At 43.0% G+C, this 20,262-nt stretch overlaps 3 protein-coding genes across 8 annotated transcripts in view; 2 read left to right on the plus strand and 1 right to left on the minus strand.

The window, feature by feature from the left end:
• The window catches only part of CHD1L (chromodomain helicase DNA binding protein 1 like), a 24,001-nt gene extending 8,938 nt beyond the window's left edge, over window positions 1-15,063 (plus strand). For 2 of the 4 annotated variants that reach the window (XM_071760275.1, XM_071760261.1), the window contains exons 7-23: window positions 190-352; window positions 686-841; window positions 1,547-1,639; window positions 2,068-2,164; window positions 3,600-3,673; window positions 4,759-4,869; window positions 6,356-6,470; window positions 6,902-7,055; window positions 8,087-8,252; window positions 9,669-9,814; window positions 10,187-10,350; window positions 11,069-11,277; window positions 12,301-12,399; window positions 13,204-13,274; window positions 13,525-13,639; window positions 13,884-13,992; window positions 14,677-14,881. In XM_071760275.1, coding sequence (XP_071616376.1) covers window positions 190-352; window positions 686-841; window positions 1,547-1,639; window positions 2,068-2,164; window positions 3,600-3,673; window positions 4,759-4,869; window positions 6,356-6,470; window positions 6,902-7,055; window positions 8,087-8,252; window positions 9,669-9,814; window positions 10,187-10,350; window positions 11,069-11,277; window positions 12,301-12,399; window positions 13,204-13,274; window positions 13,525-13,639; window positions 13,884-13,992; window positions 14,677-14,743 — 2,109 coding nt within the window. In that variant the 3' untranslated portion in view covers window positions 14,744-14,881. Of the gene's footprint in view, window positions 1-189; window positions 353-685; window positions 842-1,546; window positions 1,640-2,067; window positions 2,165-3,599; window positions 3,674-4,758; window positions 4,870-6,355; window positions 6,471-6,901; window positions 7,056-8,086; window positions 8,253-9,668; window positions 9,815-10,186; window positions 10,351-11,068; window positions 11,278-12,300; window positions 12,400-13,203; window positions 13,275-13,524; window positions 13,640-13,883; window positions 13,993-14,676 lie in introns of all 4 variants that reach the window. The other 2 variants (XM_071760269.1, XM_071760282.1) reach the window with 1 other exon arrangement.
• The window catches only part of CASQ2 (calsequestrin 2), a 155,810-nt gene that overhangs the window by 45,688 nt on the left and 89,860 nt on the right, over window positions 1-20,262 (minus strand). The gene's annotated exons all lie outside the window — the stretch shown is intronic.
• The window catches only part of VANGL1 (VANGL planar cell polarity protein 1), a 45,723-nt gene continuing 45,485 nt past the window's right edge, over window positions 20,025-20,262 (plus strand). For all 3 annotated transcript variants that reach the window (XM_071760241.1, XM_071760232.1, XM_071760250.1), the window contains exon 1: window positions 20,025-20,149. The gene's annotated coding sequence lies outside the window, so the exon portion shown is untranslated. The remainder of the gene's footprint in view (window positions 20,150-20,262) is intronic.

The following is a 20,262-nucleotide window of genomic DNA, read 5'->3' on the forward strand; positions in this document are numbered from 1 at the left end:
TTGACTGTCACATTGCACATTATATTGGATGGGGTTTGGCAGACATTTGCAGCATTCCGTGGGCAGTTCTGTGCCACCTGTCATTTTTAGTTAAGCTTAAGAGCTGTGGGGATGGAATTGTACATTAAGTAACTTTTCATTCCAGATATTTTTCTCCTAATAATCTTGGTTTATTGCTTGTTCTCTCAGTTCTCAGTAGGCTTCACCCTGCTACTCACAGGCACTCCAATCCAGAACGGTCTCCAGGAACTGTACTCTTTACTCAGCCTTATTGAGCCTGATATCTTTCCTAAGGAACAAGTGAAAGAGTTTGTTGACTATTACCAAGAGATTGAAAAGGAGACTGAGCCAGGTCAGTAATAAGCAATGTTGTACTTCAATCAGAACCAGCTGTTATCACAACAGGCATGTTGTGTCCTCTTCATTTGCTTTCTCATAGTGCTGATGAGCTTTAAAGCAAAGCCACTGAAAGTAATGACTACTTAACTTAATGTAGGTCATAAGTATTTGAGTTATGCAGCTATGCTTTGAATGTCTCTTTGTAAAGCTGGGCTTGAATCTTTTCACTATTAGATGTAAGGTTCCTTATACATGTATTTTGAAAGTACAGTTGTGAAGGTACTGTATAAATTCCTTACATTTAATGCATTAATCTCTTTTCTTTTTCCCCTTTGCCTCCACATAGCAAAAGAATTGCACAATCTTTTGCAGCCATTTTTGCTTCGAAGAGTCAAATCTGAGGTGGCTGCAGAGCTGCCAAAGAAAGTGGAAGTGGTTCTGTACCATGGAATGTCAGCTCTTCAGAGAAAGTACTACAAGGCCATTTTGACTAAAGATCTAGGTAATTGAGATTTTTTAAAATACTGTTGGGTCATTTCAAAATGAAAATTAATTCCTTTTGTAAATCCATGCTTTGTTGGAGTGAAGCAGATGATGTTTTTGGCCTACAGAATATGCATAGAGCTTTGAGCTGCTTAGTTTGTGGTTTTAGCTTATCAAAAAGTAAGAGGCATGAGCTGTTGCAGAGCTAGGGAGGGGCAGCTTCAGGATTCTGCTTTGGGCCATCCTGTAATTGAAAATATTTATCATGAGGTAAACCTACTCCTATCACTTGTTTTTTTGTTCATACAAAAGGGTGGTACAAGAAGTTTTTCATCTGTGGATGTCTACAAATTTTCTAATAGTAGCACATGTGCCATAAAGCAGATTTAAACCTACTGGATGTTGATATGTGTTTCTTAGAAAACCACAGTGCCCTGTAAACTCCTTTCAGGGAGTCCAGAAAGTTTCAGGGAGTTTGACAGAGCAGAGTGGTGTTCATCGGGGTCTTATTTTAAAAGGATTGTCCAAAAAAATGTGAGGGAAATTTGGTCCATTAAGACAGATGTATTGGTCTTCAGATGGGAAATTCAAATGCCAATGTGATGTGCAGGGAGAGATACTCCAATGCTGAGGCAGTGCTTAGTACTCAAGACATTCCCAGTCACACCTATTGATTGAGCATGGGCTTTCCTGCTCAGTTCATCTTCTGTGGTCTTTGTTCCAGATGCATTTGAAAGTGAAACAGGAAGGAAGGTTACGCTTCAGAATGTCTTAGTTCAGCTTCGGAAGTGTGTTGCCCACCCATACCTTTTCAATGGTAAGAAAGCCCTGTTCTTTCTCTTGAGACAGAAAAAAATACCCCGATTGACACTGTTGTTCTATTTTTGCTTGGCAGTGTAATGCTTAGAAGCAGCAAGTAATAAAAAATGTTGTACTTGAATCAGTAGGAGCAGTTCATCAATAACGAGGAATGAAGTAGGGGACTGTGTGAACTTTTGAGTTTCTTACTGCAGCTCTCCACTTGTGCATCTTCTCTCACCTAAACAATGAAATCATAATGAAACAATGACATCACAATGAACTACTGAGGATGTTCTTTAGGGACAGAGAAGGACAATTGCTTCTCAAGAAAGCATCATAGGGCTCTACTTGGCAGTAGTTAGTAGTACAAACCCACTGAGGTTTACCACAGAGTTGCTACTTGCATAGAATTATATCTGTTTCTAAAACTCCTTTCTGTTCCAGGTGTTGAGCCAGAACCCTTTGAGATTGGAGAACATATTGTTGAAGCTAGTGGCAAGCTGTGTTTGTTGGATAAACTCCTTTCATTCTTGTATGCTGGGTAGGTTACATTGGGGTGAGGAAGATAAGATGGGGTTGACACAAGGAGAAGAAGTAAACTGGAAGGATACCTTATTTAGCCATGGGTTGAGCAGATACTCATTTCACACAAACATTGCCCTATTTATTGTAAACTACTGATTATGTGAAAGAAGTAATTTCAGTATAAAGAGCTGCTTTAGAGATGGTAGAGGAACCTCAGTGATTTTTATAGCTTCCTTATAAACATTTCTCAAAACAATTCACTGACTCTCTCACATGTTCTCATATTTGCTGTATGTGGGAAACTGGGAGAATATACATCTGACATGGTATTCTGCATGTCTGGATTGCCCATGGGTTTCAAATACATCAGCTGACTTCCTTTGTGCTACCCTGCCTATGTCAGCCCATGGGGCAGAATGTACACAGAAGTGAAAAAAAAAATTGGCAGGACCAAAAAAAAAAAGAATAAGGTGAAACTCCAGCTTTGGGAATAGTATTCAGAACTCCTTATGCTGAGCTCTGGTGACTTAAGAACCTGGTACCCAAATACCTTTGATATTTACCTCCAGCTCTCATATGGGAGGCAAATGAAATTGCAGTTTGCATTCTTCAGCAGTGTATGAAGCCCTGTCTCCTGCATGAAAAAAAATTTACCTTTCTCTTGATTGAGCTGTGATTTCCCTTTGACCGCTTCCAAAGGACAGAGTTTCAAAAGACTTTGGGAAGTTGTGGTGTGGTTGTGGATGTCTTTGTTCTTCTTCTCTATAGCACTTTGTGAGTGGGTGTTTCTCCCTTGAATGCCTTTGCCACAGGACCAGCCCTGTGGAAATAAATTCTGGACTTGAAAACAGCTGTGTTCTGCTCTACAGAAAAGTCTGATTTAAACAGAGCACTGTCTGAGGCCTAGAGCTGGAAAGTATAAGAGCTGATTTCTCACTTATTCTTGATTGTAGGCAGAGTTTGATCTTAAAGGGTCATTTGCTGGAGGACGAAATTCTGTACTGTCAGATTCAGGAGATAAAATCTGATACCCCATTTCCCCAGCATTTAAGATGCTTTTTAGTGGATGATTTGAGAGCAGTCTGGTATGACAGGTCATGTGGTGAGGAAGACCTCATGTTAGCTAGATGGAGGCAGAGCATCCTTCTAGGCAGGCTCCTTTGGATCCCCACCAGGCTGCATCCAGCCAGCAGCAGAGCTTTGCTCTGTGACTTCTACACTCTAGACATGGCAACTGACAATGGCAGATGGAGCTGACTGGTTGCATTTGGATGTGCAGCTGAAGATGTTGAGGGAGTGGGCTGGGCCCCTGTGAGGCTCAGTGTGCAGCTTTGGTGAGCCCTTGCTATGTAACAGTCACTGGTTAATTAAATTATAACCCCTCTGCCACGTGGTTAAATCCTGTCACAGTTTGTTGAGGCTCATGGTGGTGTTTGCTGTTCTTCTTTCAGTGGCCACCGTGTCTTGCTCTTTTCTCAGATGACTCATCTGCTTGATATCCTGCAAGATTACATGGACTACAGAGGTATGTTCTGCACACTTTGGCAGCAGAGAGCTTATACTAATGATCTTTGACATATATTGTTCCCCTGATTTGTTTGATCTGCCTGGGATGGAGAAGGGACTGTGATGAGGATTTCTTGTTTCTTGGTAGATAGAAACCATATATATTATCACAGCGATGCTGTGAGTTTAGCAGGTCTTGAGTTCAGCTCTTTGCTGTGTTTTCATTTCTTGAAATGAGTTGGCACTTAAATGTTGTTCTTCGAAGTAGTTTCAGCTTTGGTCCCATGAGAAAATGGGCTAGCAGGTAGCAGGGTGGCAATGTTTCAGTATATACCTGTGTTCAGTTATGTACCTGAGTCCTGAAGTAATTGCACTGAAGTCAAAAGGCTAGCCCTAGATTCAGTTTGTCCTGCACAAAACACAGCTTGGGCCACATTCATATCAGGAAATTATTTTTTGATTAAAACAGTTGTTGGCAGAGGGGCCCCAACATCTCTGCGAGGGCAGGTTGGATTAGACCATTTTTGGCAAAGTTAGCAGTGTTCTTGGGACATTTTCTTTTGTTCAATCCACATGGCTCCATGCCTACTCAGGATTTCCCATGAAAGAGGCTTTTGTTTGGTGTTCATGATTTTGGACAACTAATAATGCAGGATAAAGCCAAATGTACAGCCAGAGCCCACTGCTTGCTCACAGGAAGGCATATATGGAAGGCTGTGGGAGTCTGCATGAGGAAGATGCAGTGGTTGTTGGCCTGTTTTGTGGGGCCAACAGTCAGCACAGAATAGTCTGACATGGGACTTTGTGCTAACATTCTTTTACTTTGGGTCTGAATTTTCCTGTTTTGTTTCCAAGCAGTAAATTAAATGTTAAGAGCCTGTGTTTCAGACTCAGCTAAATTTGCCGGCAGCCAGTCTGGAAGTCGAGGTCACTGCTTCAGTTTATATGAGGTTTAACTGGGAAAGAATGGAGGAGTTTAAAGGCAATGGAATGAGAATTGAGGCAGGAGGATTTGCAGTAAGAAGATTCAGGACAGCACTGAGACAATAGGGAATGAGCTGAGAGCATGGACAGAATTTCAGCACGTGTTTCTTCTTTGAAAAGGCTACAGCTACGAGCGGCTGGATGGTTCTGTTAGGGGTGAAGAGAGACACCTTGCCATTAAGAACTTTGGTCAACAGCCCATCTTTATCTTCCTGCTGAGCACCAGAGCAGGTAAGTAGGGGAAGGAGAGATAAGCAACCCACCTTATTTCTGCACTCTTCTTTTGCTCTCTGGCAAGTTTTCAGGGAGTTCTGAATCCTGCGGAGCCTGTTCACTTGGGGGATTTTAGAAGGAGACAATACTCATCCTCAGCTTAGGTCTCTTAGCTAGGGCATCTGGTTTCTGTGCTTTCCTTTTGGCAGCTGATGCCAGCATACTTTTAATATTGCTGTCACTTGAGTTACTTTTTCTTGTTCCATGTCCTATAAAGCCTATCCCTGTGCCAGGCTGAGCTTAAGGAGTCTAAGTAGCATTTTATTTATGTTAGCACCAGACTTTAGTAAGCTGATGGAATTGTTTCTCAAGTTTATAGAACATGGACATACTCTCTGGCTGGCAGACAGGCTCGGTTTAGAGCCTTTTACCATCATGAGGCTGCAAGGAACACCATGGGTTTGCCATCAGTGTTTCTTTCCCTTAGTCATCAGGCAGATCTGCATCTTCTACACAGTGTCAGACCTCCCTGTGCTTGAGCTAGCTTAGAGTCAGGCTTCTGCTTATCTCTAGAGGAGAGATCCATACTGCTTAATTTCAAGCATCAAACTTGAACTAAGTCACCCTTTGAGATTCTGGACAAGCTCTCCTGGGTGAGCCTGGCTCCAGTGATACTGCAGTGCATTGAGGAGAGTACACAGAGATTGGAGAAACACCTAATGTTAGATGGTAGGAATGACTGTGTCTCACCACAGTGCCTGAAGTCTTCCTGCCTGTGTCAGCCAGCCTTCAAGTTTTTTTTTACTGCACAGTGCTGTGTCTGGCCAGAGCAGCTTGTATTCATCTGGGAATGGGTGTACTAATAGTATTTCCGTTGTTGTTATATTATGGACAGAGATTTTCAGGTTCATGACTTTCTCCACTTGCAGGGATGTTCTGATCATGATGAAGAGGTGCTTAGCATGAGCTACAAGACATATAACTAATTATTTTATTATTTTTTTCTTCTCATGCCATGAGAGCCCAAATTCTGACCTCAGAAACTTCTAAGTCGTATAAATATCTAGGCTTAGGTTGTTTTATAGTTGGGCCTGGTGTTTTCCACTGTTTCAGCAGTTGTCTCTGGTGCAGTAAAATCATAAGCTGTGCAGTCCCTTGTAGCCTCAGTGAAGCCCCTCCTTGCTGTGTTAATCTGCCTGCCAGCAAAAGAATATGTCTCTGTTCATCAGGCTTGACAAGGAGTCCGCTTTGCATTGGTTCACTTACACCCTATCTTTTTTTACTACATTGCACAGTGAGGCTTGGTTTTGGGTTGTTGCAGAAAGCTGGGAATGGAAGGCTTACCCATCTTTTTAGATCCTGATGAGACTTAGATTTGTGGTTAAGTGATGGATTGAATTAGATACAGTTGATCAAATCTGGCAGAACCTTGCACAGCATAAATTCTCCAGCTTCTTTATTTTGTGTTGGTGACATACTTTGTGTCCTTCTTCTTTGTTTGTAGGTGGAGTTGGCATGAACCTGACAGCAGCAGATACAGTTATTTTTACTGATAGTGATTTTAACCCACAAAATGACTTGCAAGCAATAGCAAGAGCTCACCGGATTGGGCAGCACAAGTGAGAAACATTGCTACTTCTGTTTTGGTTGCTCACTCTCTTGGTCTCAGTATTGCTTTCCCTATCCATACACGATGAAAGATAAAATAGATGAAAGCTCAAAGGAGAGCAAAAAGAACTTTGTTTTTCATCACAGCCTCATGCAGTCTCGTCCTCATCATGTATCTATGGGGGGGAGCTTTGTAGATTTGGAGTAGGAGTGGAAATCTGAAGATTTGACTGCACATTTGCAGCGAACATTTCTCCTGTTTTCCAGAAGCAGTTGAGTCAGGCATTACATTTCTGCTGATTATTTTTATTGGTTTTGTTCTTGCCTTTTTTTCCCTACCGAAAGAGTGGGTGAGGGGGGAATAGTGCTTCGTGCAAGGAAACAGCCTTAGCGCACCTCAGAAAAAATAAAGTATAACAAGATTTCTCTTAAACTTTTCAAGGCCTGTAAAAATTATCCGCTTGGTTGGGCGAGATACAATTGAAGAAATAATCTACCGACGAGCTGCTTCTAAGCTCCGGCTGACAAACACTGTTGTAGAAGGGGGTCAGTTTGCTCTGGGAGCACCCAAACCTCAGGGAGCAGCAGAGTTACAGGTAAAATAGAGCTATATCCTCAGTTTGATTTCAGTACTGTCATTAGAAATATCCCAGATTGTTTTCTGTGTTGATGTTTATGTTACAAACCTAGCCAACAGTTATATTTTGGGGGAGATGTGCATTGACATGACAGTTTTTGCATGTCTTAGGAAGCAAAATTACTTCCCCAGGCCCAGACAAGATTTGACATTTGAAGACGGTTCTTACAATTTTTAGGCACATCCATTGTTGGAAAAGGGCGTGTTTTCTCGGAGAAGAAGGAAAAGCAGAACCTTTCCTTGTCTTCCTTGTTTTTCTTTAATTATAACAGGTGTAAAGTGAAAGCTGACTCATTGTTTCTAGAGCTTACATGTCTCTCACTAACAGAGCAACTGAGTCAGCTTTTGGTTGCTAGTCTGAAACTCAGGCAACCTTCTGTTGACCTCTTGGCAAATATAGTGTCTCAGGAGTCAGGGCATGATTTGTAATTCTGTGCTGGGGACTTGGGTTGAAAACCTCAGACAAAGTGGCATTTAAGTGAACATATCCCCTGCATGCAGCTAAACCTGGGAGAGGTTTGGGATTAGTGTATCTGTTCCCTACACCTTCCCCTCCCTGCCCCATCAGCATGTCATAGTTTCCGTGAGAGAAGTGGAACTGAGCCCATAGGAAATTCCATGTTGATGTTTTCCTCCACATGGATTTTTGTGGTATTTAAGCTTTTGTTTTAAACGAGTTGGGGGCAAAAACAAGCCCGGTCTTTCTGGCTATGAAGAAAGCTGCTTGAGTGTGCTCAGTACAACATTGTTTTGTCGTTTAGTCCTGAATAAAAATTGCCGTTCCAGTCTGGATGGATTGTTTCAGGGAGAAATCAGATGTCTCATCTGATGTTGAGAGACCTAGGCATGTTAAATCATAAGTATTTTGACAGGTAATACCAAGGCTTAGATTTCTCCACTTGTACATTTAAGCCTGAGATGCTCAAGATGCAGTGGTTGTAATGAAATTGGGAGATACTAACACTGAATTTCCCCTTCTCTTTACTAAAGCTGAGTGAAATCCTGAAATTTGGCTTGGATAAATTGCTCTCCTCTGAGGGGAGTACTATACAGGATGTGGAGCTAGAAGACATCCTTGGAGAGACAAAAGAAGGGAAGTGGGTAATGGACGTTGTGATGCCATGCAAAGAAGAGACTGAAGAGGAGGATACAGAGAGTAAGTTAAGAATCTACATACCTATGAAATGCATAGCACTTGAGTGCTGGTAGAGAAGGAGGCCCTGGCAGGCATGGCAGCAACAAGAAAAGAGGGCTTGTAATTAAGGGACCTGGATTTTGTTTGTGGCCTATCCACAGACTTTATTTCCAAGACCTTATTGGTCTTTTTCTTCTTTTTGTGTCCTTACTTGCCTATCTGTAAGGTAGTGGTAGCAATATTTGCCCAGTTTTGGTTGCTGGGGTACTGTATGCTTCAAATATTTTGAGACCTCAGATGAAAATAATGATAAAAGGGAAAATATTCTAATTGCAGCTGCTTTTTTTTTCCCATGGAGAGGTGTTAAGATATATCTACAGTTTGAGAGTATAACAGTAAGTGAGTGTCCTGGTTTGGGCCAGGATAAAGGTAATTTTCTGTCTTGTACTTTTGCTTTCAGCTAAGTGACAGTGAAATATGTGAGTAACTTAAGGAAATGCTATATAGAATATGTTTTGTGTTTATCTCCAAACAAAAGATTACTGGCCGTGAAAATCATTAGTTGAAAAGACCTTAAAAATTCCGAAGTGTGAGATAGGAAATGCAAAGTAGTGGTGTGTAAATAACTAGAACAAACCTGCTCTGCTTTCAGTACTCTGCGTTCTAGTTCAAATGTCACACAATTGTGGTTAGTTTTTCATAGCCCCATATTATATGTAAATAAATTCTAAGGATATTTTTCCTTTTCTGGTGTCATGGTGAGAGACTGAATTTCTGTTTTGAGTGCACAATAGCACCTAAGTATGGGTGTGTGTCTGAAGAAGAAATAGGGCTCTGCAAATTAGGTATTATCTGCCCCCCAGCAGTTGCTGGCAACAAGTAATTACTTGCTGAGACTTAGGAAAGAGTGGTATTTTCTGTTGGTAACTGAAAGAAGAGTAGTGGTAGCCCGCTGTGTAATAGTTACTGGGGAAAATAGCTTACCTAGTCAACAGTAACACTGGACTGCCAGAGTCCTGTGCTTTTATTTTCTTTGAAACCTCAAAAGAAAAAGTTTGCTATCCATTTGAAATAGTTGTCTGTAACTAGATAGTATAGCTGAATGAATTTGCTGTTGGCAGAGATGGAACAACCAAAGAGAACAGTAATGGAGCCACAATTTAAACCTTTTTTTCCCCATCTCATTTAATTAACTATTTTTTTGCCAGAGTAAAGGATGTAAATGACAAGTTTTTGCCTGAGGAAGCAAATCTTGATTCAGTTGTTTCTGTGTGATGCTGATGCTGGTCATATAAAAGAGTTATCAGACTGCACATCTTTTTCTGCTGCATGTAGGACAGTGTTGTAGAGAAGCTGAATTTCTTCTGATGTCACTGTACACTGTGGGTGTTAGTGGCTTTCAGTTCCATTTTACACCTTTTAATTATTTTATTAAAGATCACATGTACGTATACGAAGGCAAAGATTACTCAAAAGAACCCAGCAGAGAAGACAAAAAGGCATTTGATCAGCTTTTGGATCTTCAGAAAGCCTTGACTGAAGAGACCAGTAAGGAAGGGAGAGCTCTCCGAAACAAGACAAACGTAAGACAAAAGACATGACAAGGCACATAATGCTCTTTCATTTGCTTGTGGAAAATGAGGGTGACAGTTCTCTCTTTACCCACAGCTTGTAGATAGCATGTTAAAAGATTTGGATGTCAATGTAGTGAAGCTGGCTCTTGAATCTGAGGGCAAGACAATTCCACAATTCTGACAACAGAACAGAGACAGGATGTGCAGGGCACTAATACTATTTTAGGTCACAAAATCACATATTATTTGGCAGGTGAAACCTGATGATTAAGACCTGTGGACAAGTATTGAAATGGGAAAGGAGTGTATGATAAGGTGGGCACTAGACACAGCTTTAAGATGAGCTGTTTGTTTTCGTGATACTTGTCTTTTTTTCTCCAGGCACTCCTCACAGGCCTTCGTGTACAGCCAAGCAGGAGGAAGCACTTGCTGAGCACAGAGGAGCTGGAGGCTAGGAGGAAGAAGCGCCAGGAAGCAGCAGCAAAGAGAGCAAGGCTTATGGAGGAGAAGAAAAAGGCAAAAGCAGAGGCAGAGCACAAGAAAAAGTATGGTTTGTACTGCATCTGCTACTTGTGAGCTGATGTCTGTTACACTGTGCTTTTGAAGTGTGTGTCTGACTGACCAAAACAAGCTCTGTATCCAGTCTGGCAGGTAGGGCTGGGGATAAGGGGAGGGGAGAAGATGACAAAAGGGCCACAGGCCAGCCTGATGAGAGGGTTAGCTTCATGCGTCAGGTTGTTTCTGTGCTTGTGCTCAAACTGCTTACCCTAAGGATGTGAAATGTGGAAAAATGGCTCAAGCCCTAGCAAGGGTTCTTTTTCTCTGAATACGCTGCTTGACTTCACATCTGATATAATTCACAGAGACTGGCCTGAGAGAACCCTTATCTGAATGTGCAGTGAGCTGTTGGGAAAAGCTTTCTGAAATGTCACAGTTGGCTCCTATGTATTGGTCTGACATTTGTGACTCTCTGGCATGCGTCTTAACTTTATTCTCCTTTTTTCCTAGATGTTCTTCCTTTTCACCACTCTGAGTAGCTCCTTGCCCTTTGTCATATGCTCATTTTTTCCATGCCTGCAATTGGCATATTGCACTGGCATGTGGCTCCTAATTTCACAGATAACAACTGTGGTAGACTTGATTCTGTTCTAAAATGAGGGAGGGGAGCAGAAGGAATACAGTGTTTCACTGCAATAATTTGAAACAAGGTACACCCCCTACACACCTCTCATTTTTATTGAAAATCATGTTCTCTTGTTTCAGAATGGCTTGGTGGGAGGCAAATCATTACACATCTACCTGCCTTCCTTCAGAGGGAAGTGACTCTGAGGAAGAGGTTGAGATGGGTGAGGCTGGGCTGAATGTGGATTTAGATTACGAAGATGCAGACCTGAACTGTATCAAGTACATCATGGGAGATGTCACCCACCCCAAAGCAGAAGAGGAGGATGCCATCATTGTCCACTGTCTAGGTAGAACTTAACATAACAAGAATGTTTCTGGATGAGGTGGGAAAGAGGGTTGAATTGCCCCTACTAACTCAGTTTCTAATTCCCATCCAGACTGAAATAATTTGGATGTGAGTCTGACTTAATCTTGAGTGGTGCACAGGCAATACAAACTCTGCTTCACCATGTGTAACCCATATGAGTGCCAGCAAAAATGTACACAGGTCTTTTTGTACTCTGTCTGGATTTATGGATGAGCCTCTCCAAGGGTGTTCATATGACTTGAAATTGTATGTCTGTGGCTGAGTGGAGGCAGTACTTACTGAGATGAGGGTCATCTTATGGAAACTGTAGGGGCCAAACTGAGATATGGCAAATCATCTCCCTTACGGGGGGCCTGAGGTCAAAGTTGCTCTCTTTTGGTGCTTGTTTCTTAACACTAACAGTACAGAGGCTCCAGGCTACTCTCCTAATTTAAGGACCTCTGTTAAGACACTAAAGCCAAAGGAGACAAATTCAGGTTACAGAGTTCCTTTTGAATCAATGTTGTAGCTGCTCTTTGGCCAGGGTTGTAGCAGAGCATTATGATCTGCTTTGGTTTATGTTAAACTCAACACAAAAACTCACGTTTGATTTGGAAATGCCAAGTAGGAGCTTGCAAACAACAAACATCTAGTTGTGAGAAGTCCAAGACACTAATCTGGGGACATGCTAGGTGCATGCTTTATGCACCTGTGTGCATGTATGTGAGGATACTGACAGGTTTATATGATCAATGCCACAGATAGTGTTTGTTTTGGCATCCAAAAAAAGGAGTAAGAAGGAATTCTTCCTGCAGAGTTTTTCAGGGAACTGTGACAAGTTTGTTTTTCTCAAGGGCTGAGGTTTATCCTCAAGGATTGTCCCTAGAGTACTGGTTGACTTCAGTTCATGAGTGGTTCCCATATCTGGTTTTGATGATCATTTATTACATTTGTAGAGTTGGTCTCTTTCCTGCAGGGGTGGTCTTCAAAGTCAGTTTCTGAATAACTTGACATTTCATTCTAGATGACTCTGGTCACTGGGGAAGAGGTGGTTTATTTACAGCTCTGGAGGCTCGTTCTGATCAACCAAGGAAAATATATGAGATGGCAGGAAAGATGAAAGGTAAGAGATTAAAACATTACCTTAGGTCAAGATATTTTAAAGAGCTCAAATTGCACTAATATTTCAGGAGTGCAGTGTCTGAATACCTTGATATTTAAGGTTTTTTGGTTTTTCTGTAGATGTATGTATCCCTAGCTCTGAAAGTAGTAATACAGCAAGTGCTTTGACTTGACTTATTAGGAGTGTGAGAACCCTACATAAGGGTTGGTCATTCTGATCCCTGCTGCAAGTCATAAAGAAAGAAAAATAAGTAAAAACAAAAAATGAAAGAAAAACCACCAAAGTTGGCCATTATTCACAAGATGATTTTTACTATTTGAGACAGAGCTCTGCATCTTCTGTCAAAGTGCTTTTGAGGTTGAAAGCCACCTCAGGCAGTACTCATTTGAGGCTTTGGTTCCCTTCAAGCATTAATCTTCTGAGCATGTCGTTTTGAGCTACCTGCAGCTGGTGAGGAATGCACATTTTGCTATAAGGTGGATCTCTTTGGGTTTGTTGTGTTTTGTTTTGTTTTTTTTTCTAATTTCCTGGGACATGCTTTCATCTTGTTCCAGTGTCTTTCCGTTTGTGATCTTTAACTGGGATGTGTGTGTGTCTTGAGGGGAGAGCGTGTGTGTAGGTGTTGCAGGTAACATCTGTCTTGCCTTCCTGGGCAAAGGGACTGACTAGGCTGAACCATCATGAGGAGATAAAGAAAGTCAAGGAAAATAATATGGAATGTGACAGTGAAATCACTGCTGCATTGACTCACTGTTGACTCTTCATGACTGATTTTTTAAATTATTGTTCTTCTTTTCTGGACAGACCTGGAGTTAGGAGGAACCCTGTTATTCCCCATTGATGATAAAAAATCCAGGAGAAAAGGACAAGACTTGGTAATGAAAAGCTCCTTACAGCATGCCATCCACATGCTTTTGAAGCTGTGTGAAGTGAATGCTTTGTCTTTTTCCCAACAATAATGCCACAGCATACTGAACATGTCTAAGTAGCAGTTAAACATTAGAGAAAATGAGATCTTTCTCTTTTTTATTAAAACTAATAGTAATGCAGTTCTCCAGCAGCTATCACTGTGTGTCTTAGCACTGTATATAGACTCCATTTCGTTTCTTTGTGTTTTCTCTCTAGTTGGCCTTGATTGTAGCACAGCACCGGGATCGGTCCAACAACTTGTCTGGCATTAAGCTGTCTGCTTTAGAAAAAGGCCTGAAGAAGATTTATTTGGCAGCCAAGAAAAGGAATGGTAAGTTCATACAGTAAGAACAGTGAATATTTATATGTCTGATTGCACCTAGAGATGGTAACCAATTTTCACCTCTCCTGTACCGTTTTTTTCTGAAGGAAGAGTGAGATCTCCATGGCAGATACGTTGTGTTTGAAAGAATTTCTTCTGTTCTTGTTGGGTATCTTGAAATCCTTATCTAGATTGCCTTCTGTTTATGTATCTTGTCCTAAAGACTGTGTACTCTCTGTTCCCTCCTTCTCAGCAACAGTGCACCTTCCACGGATTGGGTATGCAACAAAAGGTTTCAACTGGTACGCTACTGAGCGGCTCATCCGAAAATATTTGGCAACGCGGGGCATCCCCACTCTGATGTATCCTTTTGGAGTGATCTTACTTTGTTCACAATCTAATATTGAAGTGATCACCTGTATATCTTGGTGGATGCAAAGCAAGGAATCAGGGCAAGGCACAGATGCTACAGTCTAGCTAAAAGTTTGGTTTGTCTGAATTTGCTGTCTTCCAGGTACTCATTCCACAGTGAGGACTTAGCATATTAGGTGGTAATGACAGATTAGTGTGATTCAGTATGCCTGTCAGAATTTGTTAGAACTAAGTGCTAGTCTTCAGTTGACAGCCATCAGCTTACCTGAGTGCACCACGTCTGTGGGGGAGATGTCTGGAATTTCAGAATAGGGAAGTGACTCAGAAAGTACCAAAAGTGTGAATGAGAGGGGAAAAAAAAACATTGCAATGTTGCAAGCAAGTGACAACCTGCTTCCTTGGCTGAACATGATGGAGTTTGTTGGTGTGCTAGGGCAGGCTCTTGCAACAGAACAGCTCATTGCTTTCACCTTCCAGGAAAGGAAATGGAGGTTTACAAGGAGGCTGTGTTTTGTCACTTCTCTGGGAAGACAAACATTTTCTGTGCTGCCACTGTCAGCAATTCTGTGAAACTGAATACCTGAAAGAAAGACAATAGTATTCAGGGCATTCTGCCTCCTTCTTGGTGAATCTCTTAGTGTTTGTGTTGTTTGGCATTCCTTGACACTTAACAGCATTGCCTTGACACTTCTTACTAGATACTACTTCCCCAGGAATAAAGGCACTTCATCTGCTTCATAGTTGTATTAATCTTCGGTGTCAGTCTCAAAGCAATGAAGATGTAGTAATTTGACTGACAATCATACTCAAAAAGCCAAGGATCTTTTCAGCATCATACACAGTCCGTATGCATCTCCTTCAGAAACGTGGCTTACACAGTCATTCACACCTGCATCTCCCTACCTTTACTGGCCAGAACATTTATAAGTTGTCAGTGGCTCTGGAGAGAAATGAAACTGCTTCAATTTTGAGTTCAAGAAGTCTTTGGATAAGGATGTTGGCTCAATCCCAGATCTGTTCTGGAGATGGAAAATTAAACTTTCTCTTTCCAGTTCCCAGAAGGCTATCTGACTTGCATTTTTTCAAATATAAAGTTCAGCCACATAATCATGTGCTTACAATAATGCAAAATCCTGACCAGTATTCTGGGCAAAGGTGTGCAAGGCTGCCAAAATTTGAGACTGTCTTTATGACCTACACTTTTCCTTCTTCCAGAACTGCTTTTTTCAGTTACATAGTTTTTTGTAGGTAAAATAACTTCTCACTGCTATCCAGGAAGATGTTTGAAAGGTTCCATGACTGATTAACTTTGAGGAAATCTTAAAGCAGAGTTTTTTATTTTGGCTTTATTCTATTGCAATACAAAACTTTCCTGGCTTTTTGCATTGTTGGCACCGTTGGCTTTGGCATATTTTTAGGGAGGTTTAGTACAACCAGGCAATAAGAGGTTTCCTAATATCTGTTTTGACCAGAAAGACTGTGAGGTGCCAAACTTAATTCCATTTAAAGTTCAGTTTCCAATAGGAAATCACTCAAGAAGTAGTGGAAAGTGTCTCTTGGAATTGCCAACGCACATCTCATTTGGCTGCACTCACGCTGCCCTTGTAGCACCATTGGGTTACTTAATAATTTCAGGCCTGATTCTGACACAGCTTATCAAGCTGACTGGTGTGCTCCACACTTGAAGAAGTCTTCCTGAGTGTTGGATGCTCTGCCATTCACAGCCACCTCTGCCAGAAAACCTCAGATGACTACAGTTGTCTCCTTTGGCCCTGCTGAAGCTTAGGTGAGGTAGTGCTGAGTATTACCTCTCTGGTTAAGACTTTTCATGCAGCTGTTCACAGGAACAGCCCCTCTGGTTACAGACTCTGCTCCCCCTTGCAGGATCAGAGTCTGTAAAGACTTTCTGGGGTGAAAGGTAGTGAGGAGATGTACAATACCTTGTTTTTCCCCATGCGAACTGGCGCTCTTCCAGCAGGCCGGCTGGTGGCACTGTTAATCAGCCACAGCAGCAGATGTTGCTCTTTTGCCTCCTTTCAAAGAGCAGGGCAGGGATCTCCAGCCTGGAAAAACGCTCCCTCTTTGCCAGAATTAAAACATCAGTTATGCTTCTCTCTTTGCCAGCTTGACTGAACACGTAATTTCAGTCTGCAGACTCAGGGCTCTGAACCTCCACCTATTGTTTTCCTGTATATTTATTGCCCTTCTTTAAAAGGTTTCAGTCCCAGTGCAGTCTTGTTCCTCAGCTTCACACACACCTCTGGCCAAATCCCACCAAATCCCAGTCCACTTACAGGTTTTCTGGCCACCATGCAAAGGGACAGGATGTGTCTCATGGCTGAGTCCCCCAGAAGAGACTGAGATACTGCATTTACCACCTCTATGACCAGGTACTCCTGTTTGAGGCTTCACACTTTCCTTTGTTTCTACACAAAGCTCTGCTTCTGTCCTGTTCCCCCCTCCTGACTAGAGTTATAAAGGAAAGGAAAGCATGGATACCTGCTTGTCCTTACCCTTTAAGATAAGGTCCATAGTGGGCTGCACTATGGTACATGAAGAGGAAAGGTCATGGTATGCAGTAGATTCTAGCCCTCTAACATCTTAGATGTTCTCTATTTCCCTTCTAAGTTCTCTCGGCCTATGCAGATGAAAGCTACATTGTTTTCCCTTCCAATTTGCTTAGGACATGCTTCTGGAGCATGGGGTTTTTGTTGTGGGTTGTTTGTTTTTTCCTTTTATTAACAATATTCTTTAATATTATTTAAATCTGCTGAACCCAAAGAAAAGTTCTACCTCTGTCTGCTTGGAAATGAAGTGAAATATCAGCTGAATCCTGAGCTGGGTTTTGCAGAATCTCTGCCAAATTAAGTTTTTCTAATGTTTACTAACCACCACCATTTCTCTCTTTGGACAGAAAGAATGTATTTGGGATAATGAATTCATAAAGTGATCAGTAGCTTATATGCAAAATAAATGTGTTGTTTTTTCAGCTGTGCAGTACTACACATTTTCCCTTTCTAAATAGCAACCACCCCAAAAGGGAAGGAAGGTGTTCTTTTGTAGTCATGTCCCCCTGGCCTCTCTCTTCCTCTAAACAAGATTTTTCTTCAGCGTAAGAGCTGAAACGTGGCTCCCTGTGCATATCTGTCACTGCACATTTACTTAAACTTCAGATGTATGCTGCTAGATTGAGGTCAGTGGCACAGAGCAAGATCATGTACAGTTCAGACTGGCTATACAAGCAGTTTCATCAAATAGGACCTATGAAACAGCATCCAGTCTCAGAGAAAAAGTTCTAGCCCTGTGCTGGAGGCTCCAGCTGATGCCATGTAAGAGTGGGCAGTAATTTGGAATGTTCATACTTGTGCTGGCTCAGCTCCTGTTTATGCTTAATATTTGACATGGCATTGCCTCTGACTCTTAAAGTGTTGTGGAAACAAATACTGCTTTTGGTGAGGATTCTCTGTAACCTAGGAATGATCTTTTCGTCCTACTCAGGAAACAGTAAAAACTGGAGAGACCAATCAGATTTTATGGATGTGTGTACATTGTGACATTGCCACTGAATCTTAATATTTGTTGGAGAAGGTGGAGTCTGGATTTGGGGAAAGGAAGAGGAAGACTGGTTTCCAAGGCAATGGAGAAAATCCACAGCAAATTCAGCATCAGTATCTTAACAAAAATATTGTGTGTATGTGTCTCCAAATAAGGCAGAATGTGACCTACAAAAATCCTCACTATAAATATATAAGGATAAGTAGATGGATTTATTTAAAAATAACTGAATCTAATGGTCCCAAAGGAATAAAAAGAAAGCAAACCTTTGAACAAAGAGATTACTTGAAAGTGTAAACAGCCCTGAGCAATCTGCTCTAGTTGACCCTGTTCTGAGTGGGGAGACTGGACTAGGTGATCACCAGAAGTCCACTCCAATTTAAACTATTCTCCTGTGAACCTGCAAGAGCTGTTCTAGATAATCTAAAAAAAAAGCTCTTATCTTACCTACTCAGTAGTATATAGGAGCATAGCACTTCACAAATTTCTGAATTATGACCCTACCATACAAGAAGCCTGACTCATGTAAAACATCTCCTCATGCCTCAGTGGTTTAAAGTGATGAGAGGTAAGCATGTAACAGCATCTCAGCATCTGCCCCATGGCCCCTCTTCACTGCCTTGCTCCTTGGCCATATTCTGTGTAATGGCTTGGCCTAGTTGGGTGCAAGGAGGGCTCACTGCTTGGTCTGTCAGGTACATCAGCTGGGTCTGGACTGGGCATAGGTGCTGGTCCTAAGGTTTCTATACATACCTAGCTTAGATATCTTAACAATCACTTTTCCATGGGATACTTGCAACAAGTCCTGCTCCTCTATACTGTGAAACTAGGATTTAGTTTCTAAACCTTCTTGGGCAGCTGCTGTTCCCTTTCAAATAAGTCAAATTAAAAACCTTTGTAAAAGTCCCATTTCCCTTGCTGAGCTTTCCCCCTTGAGTCTTCACAGCTGTTAGGTATGGCAGCATCTCCCCTTACCCTCTTCCCTGCTCAGCACAGGTAAAACCTTGTTCCCTGCACCCAGTCTCTCTGTGGCCTGCCTGAACTCCAGCCTGCTGCCTCTTGTCACAGTTCCCCCACCTCAGTGCAGGGGCCCCTTTGCTATAGCTGAGCTGTGGGGACTCATTTGCAGGCAGTGACACTGAGAGGCAGGATTTCAGCAGGGCGTCGGATGCTTTCCAGGGCAGGGCCATTGCCTGGAATGGGGAACTTGGGACCTGGGCAAGTATAGGCACATCTTGATGCATAATACAAGATGGAGCCTATCACTTGATATCAGCCTCTTCCAGTCAGTCACCAGCTTGGGTAAGCATGCAAAGCAGGAGGTAGTGTAACTACCAAATTAGATATGGAAATGTTTCTTCTAATTCCCGGTTTACTGTTCCATTGTAGAGTCTGTGTTGTAGTGGTGATGTTGAGCAGGGGGCAAGCACCACAAATAAGCTGTGACATTGTTTTGGAAAAATGGGAATCGGGGAGCCGGAGGGGAAAAAAAAAGATGCAATCTACAGAAGCCACAATAATGCAACACAGAAATGATCTGATAGGAATAACTTAAGTAACTTATGCATTTGTTCCCTTTATGGGGATTGTTCTCAAGTAGTTCAAAGCGCAGGACTGGAATCTAGGAGATCTAGATTTTCTTCATGTGTTCCCAGATGCTGCTGGTTCATTGTAAAGCCTGAAAACTATTCTTAAAGGGGAAGACAACCCAAAGGTGAAATGAAAAAGGAGCAACATTTGAATACAGAAATGTTGCCCAAGGCAGGCTTTGGGCAGCCTGTTAGAGGCTTCTGGCAAACCAGGCCTTTCTCCCAGGGGGAGTATGAGGTCCCTCTTTGTTGTAGACCTCTTGTGACCAGAAGCAAAGTGTGCTTCAGCTGCAGACTATGGGTGGAGGAACAGACCAAGGAGTCCTGAAGGCTAAACATTGCAGTGCCTAGCAATAGTTTTTGGAGAAAACCCAAGGAGACGTTTCTCCTTGATGGGAGAGCTCAAAGGTGACATGGTCTAATTGCTGGAGGTGAGCATGGTGGTGTAAGGTGAGATGGTGACAGGTGAGGAGACGCAAGGCTGGCTGGAGGAGAGCTGGAAGAGCTGTGTTGGGGAAGCTGTGGGGCTTAGGAGCTGGGAAGCAGGGAGGGAGAGGGGCAACAACCTCAGATGCGAGAGTGCTGAAGAGCAGAGATGGATGCAGAGCTACGGGGAGAGGTTCAGAGGGTGAAATCGGGTCTCGAAGGAGCGAGTAGGAGGTTCGGCTGCAGGTTCCAACCAGGTATGGCTGTAGCGAGGCCCGGCACGGAGACCCCAGGGCCTGGGCTTGGAAGGCGGCAGCGGTGCCAGGTGCCGGTGGGAGGGCGGGCGGGCGGCTGCTCCTCGGGGCGGGCAGGGTCTCCCGGGGGGCGGTGGCTCCGGCGGGGCGGGGGGGGCTGCCGGCAGGGGAGGGGAGGGGCGGGGCGGGGCCGGGCACAGGAAGCGGAAAGCGGCGGCAGCAGGGACGGCGGCTGCCGCCGGGGGAAAGCGGCGGAGCACGGCACGGAACGGCACGGCGGTGGGTCGGTGCCGGGAGCGGCATGGGGCGGCCGCGGGAGGGAGGTGAGTCCGGTCGTTCGCTCGCTCGCTCGTCTCTCTGTCTCTCCGTCCGTCCGTATGTCTGGAGTCCGCCGGGAGGCGGTGGCGGCGGTGCCGTCCACCACGCCCTGCCGCCC

This window comes from Heliangelus exortis, chromosome 1 (genome assembly GCF_036169615.1).
Source record: "Heliangelus exortis chromosome 1, bHelExo1.hap1, whole genome shotgun sequence".
NCBI classification, from domain to species: domain Eukaryota; kingdom Metazoa; phylum Chordata; class Aves; order Apodiformes; family Trochilidae; genus Heliangelus; species Heliangelus exortis.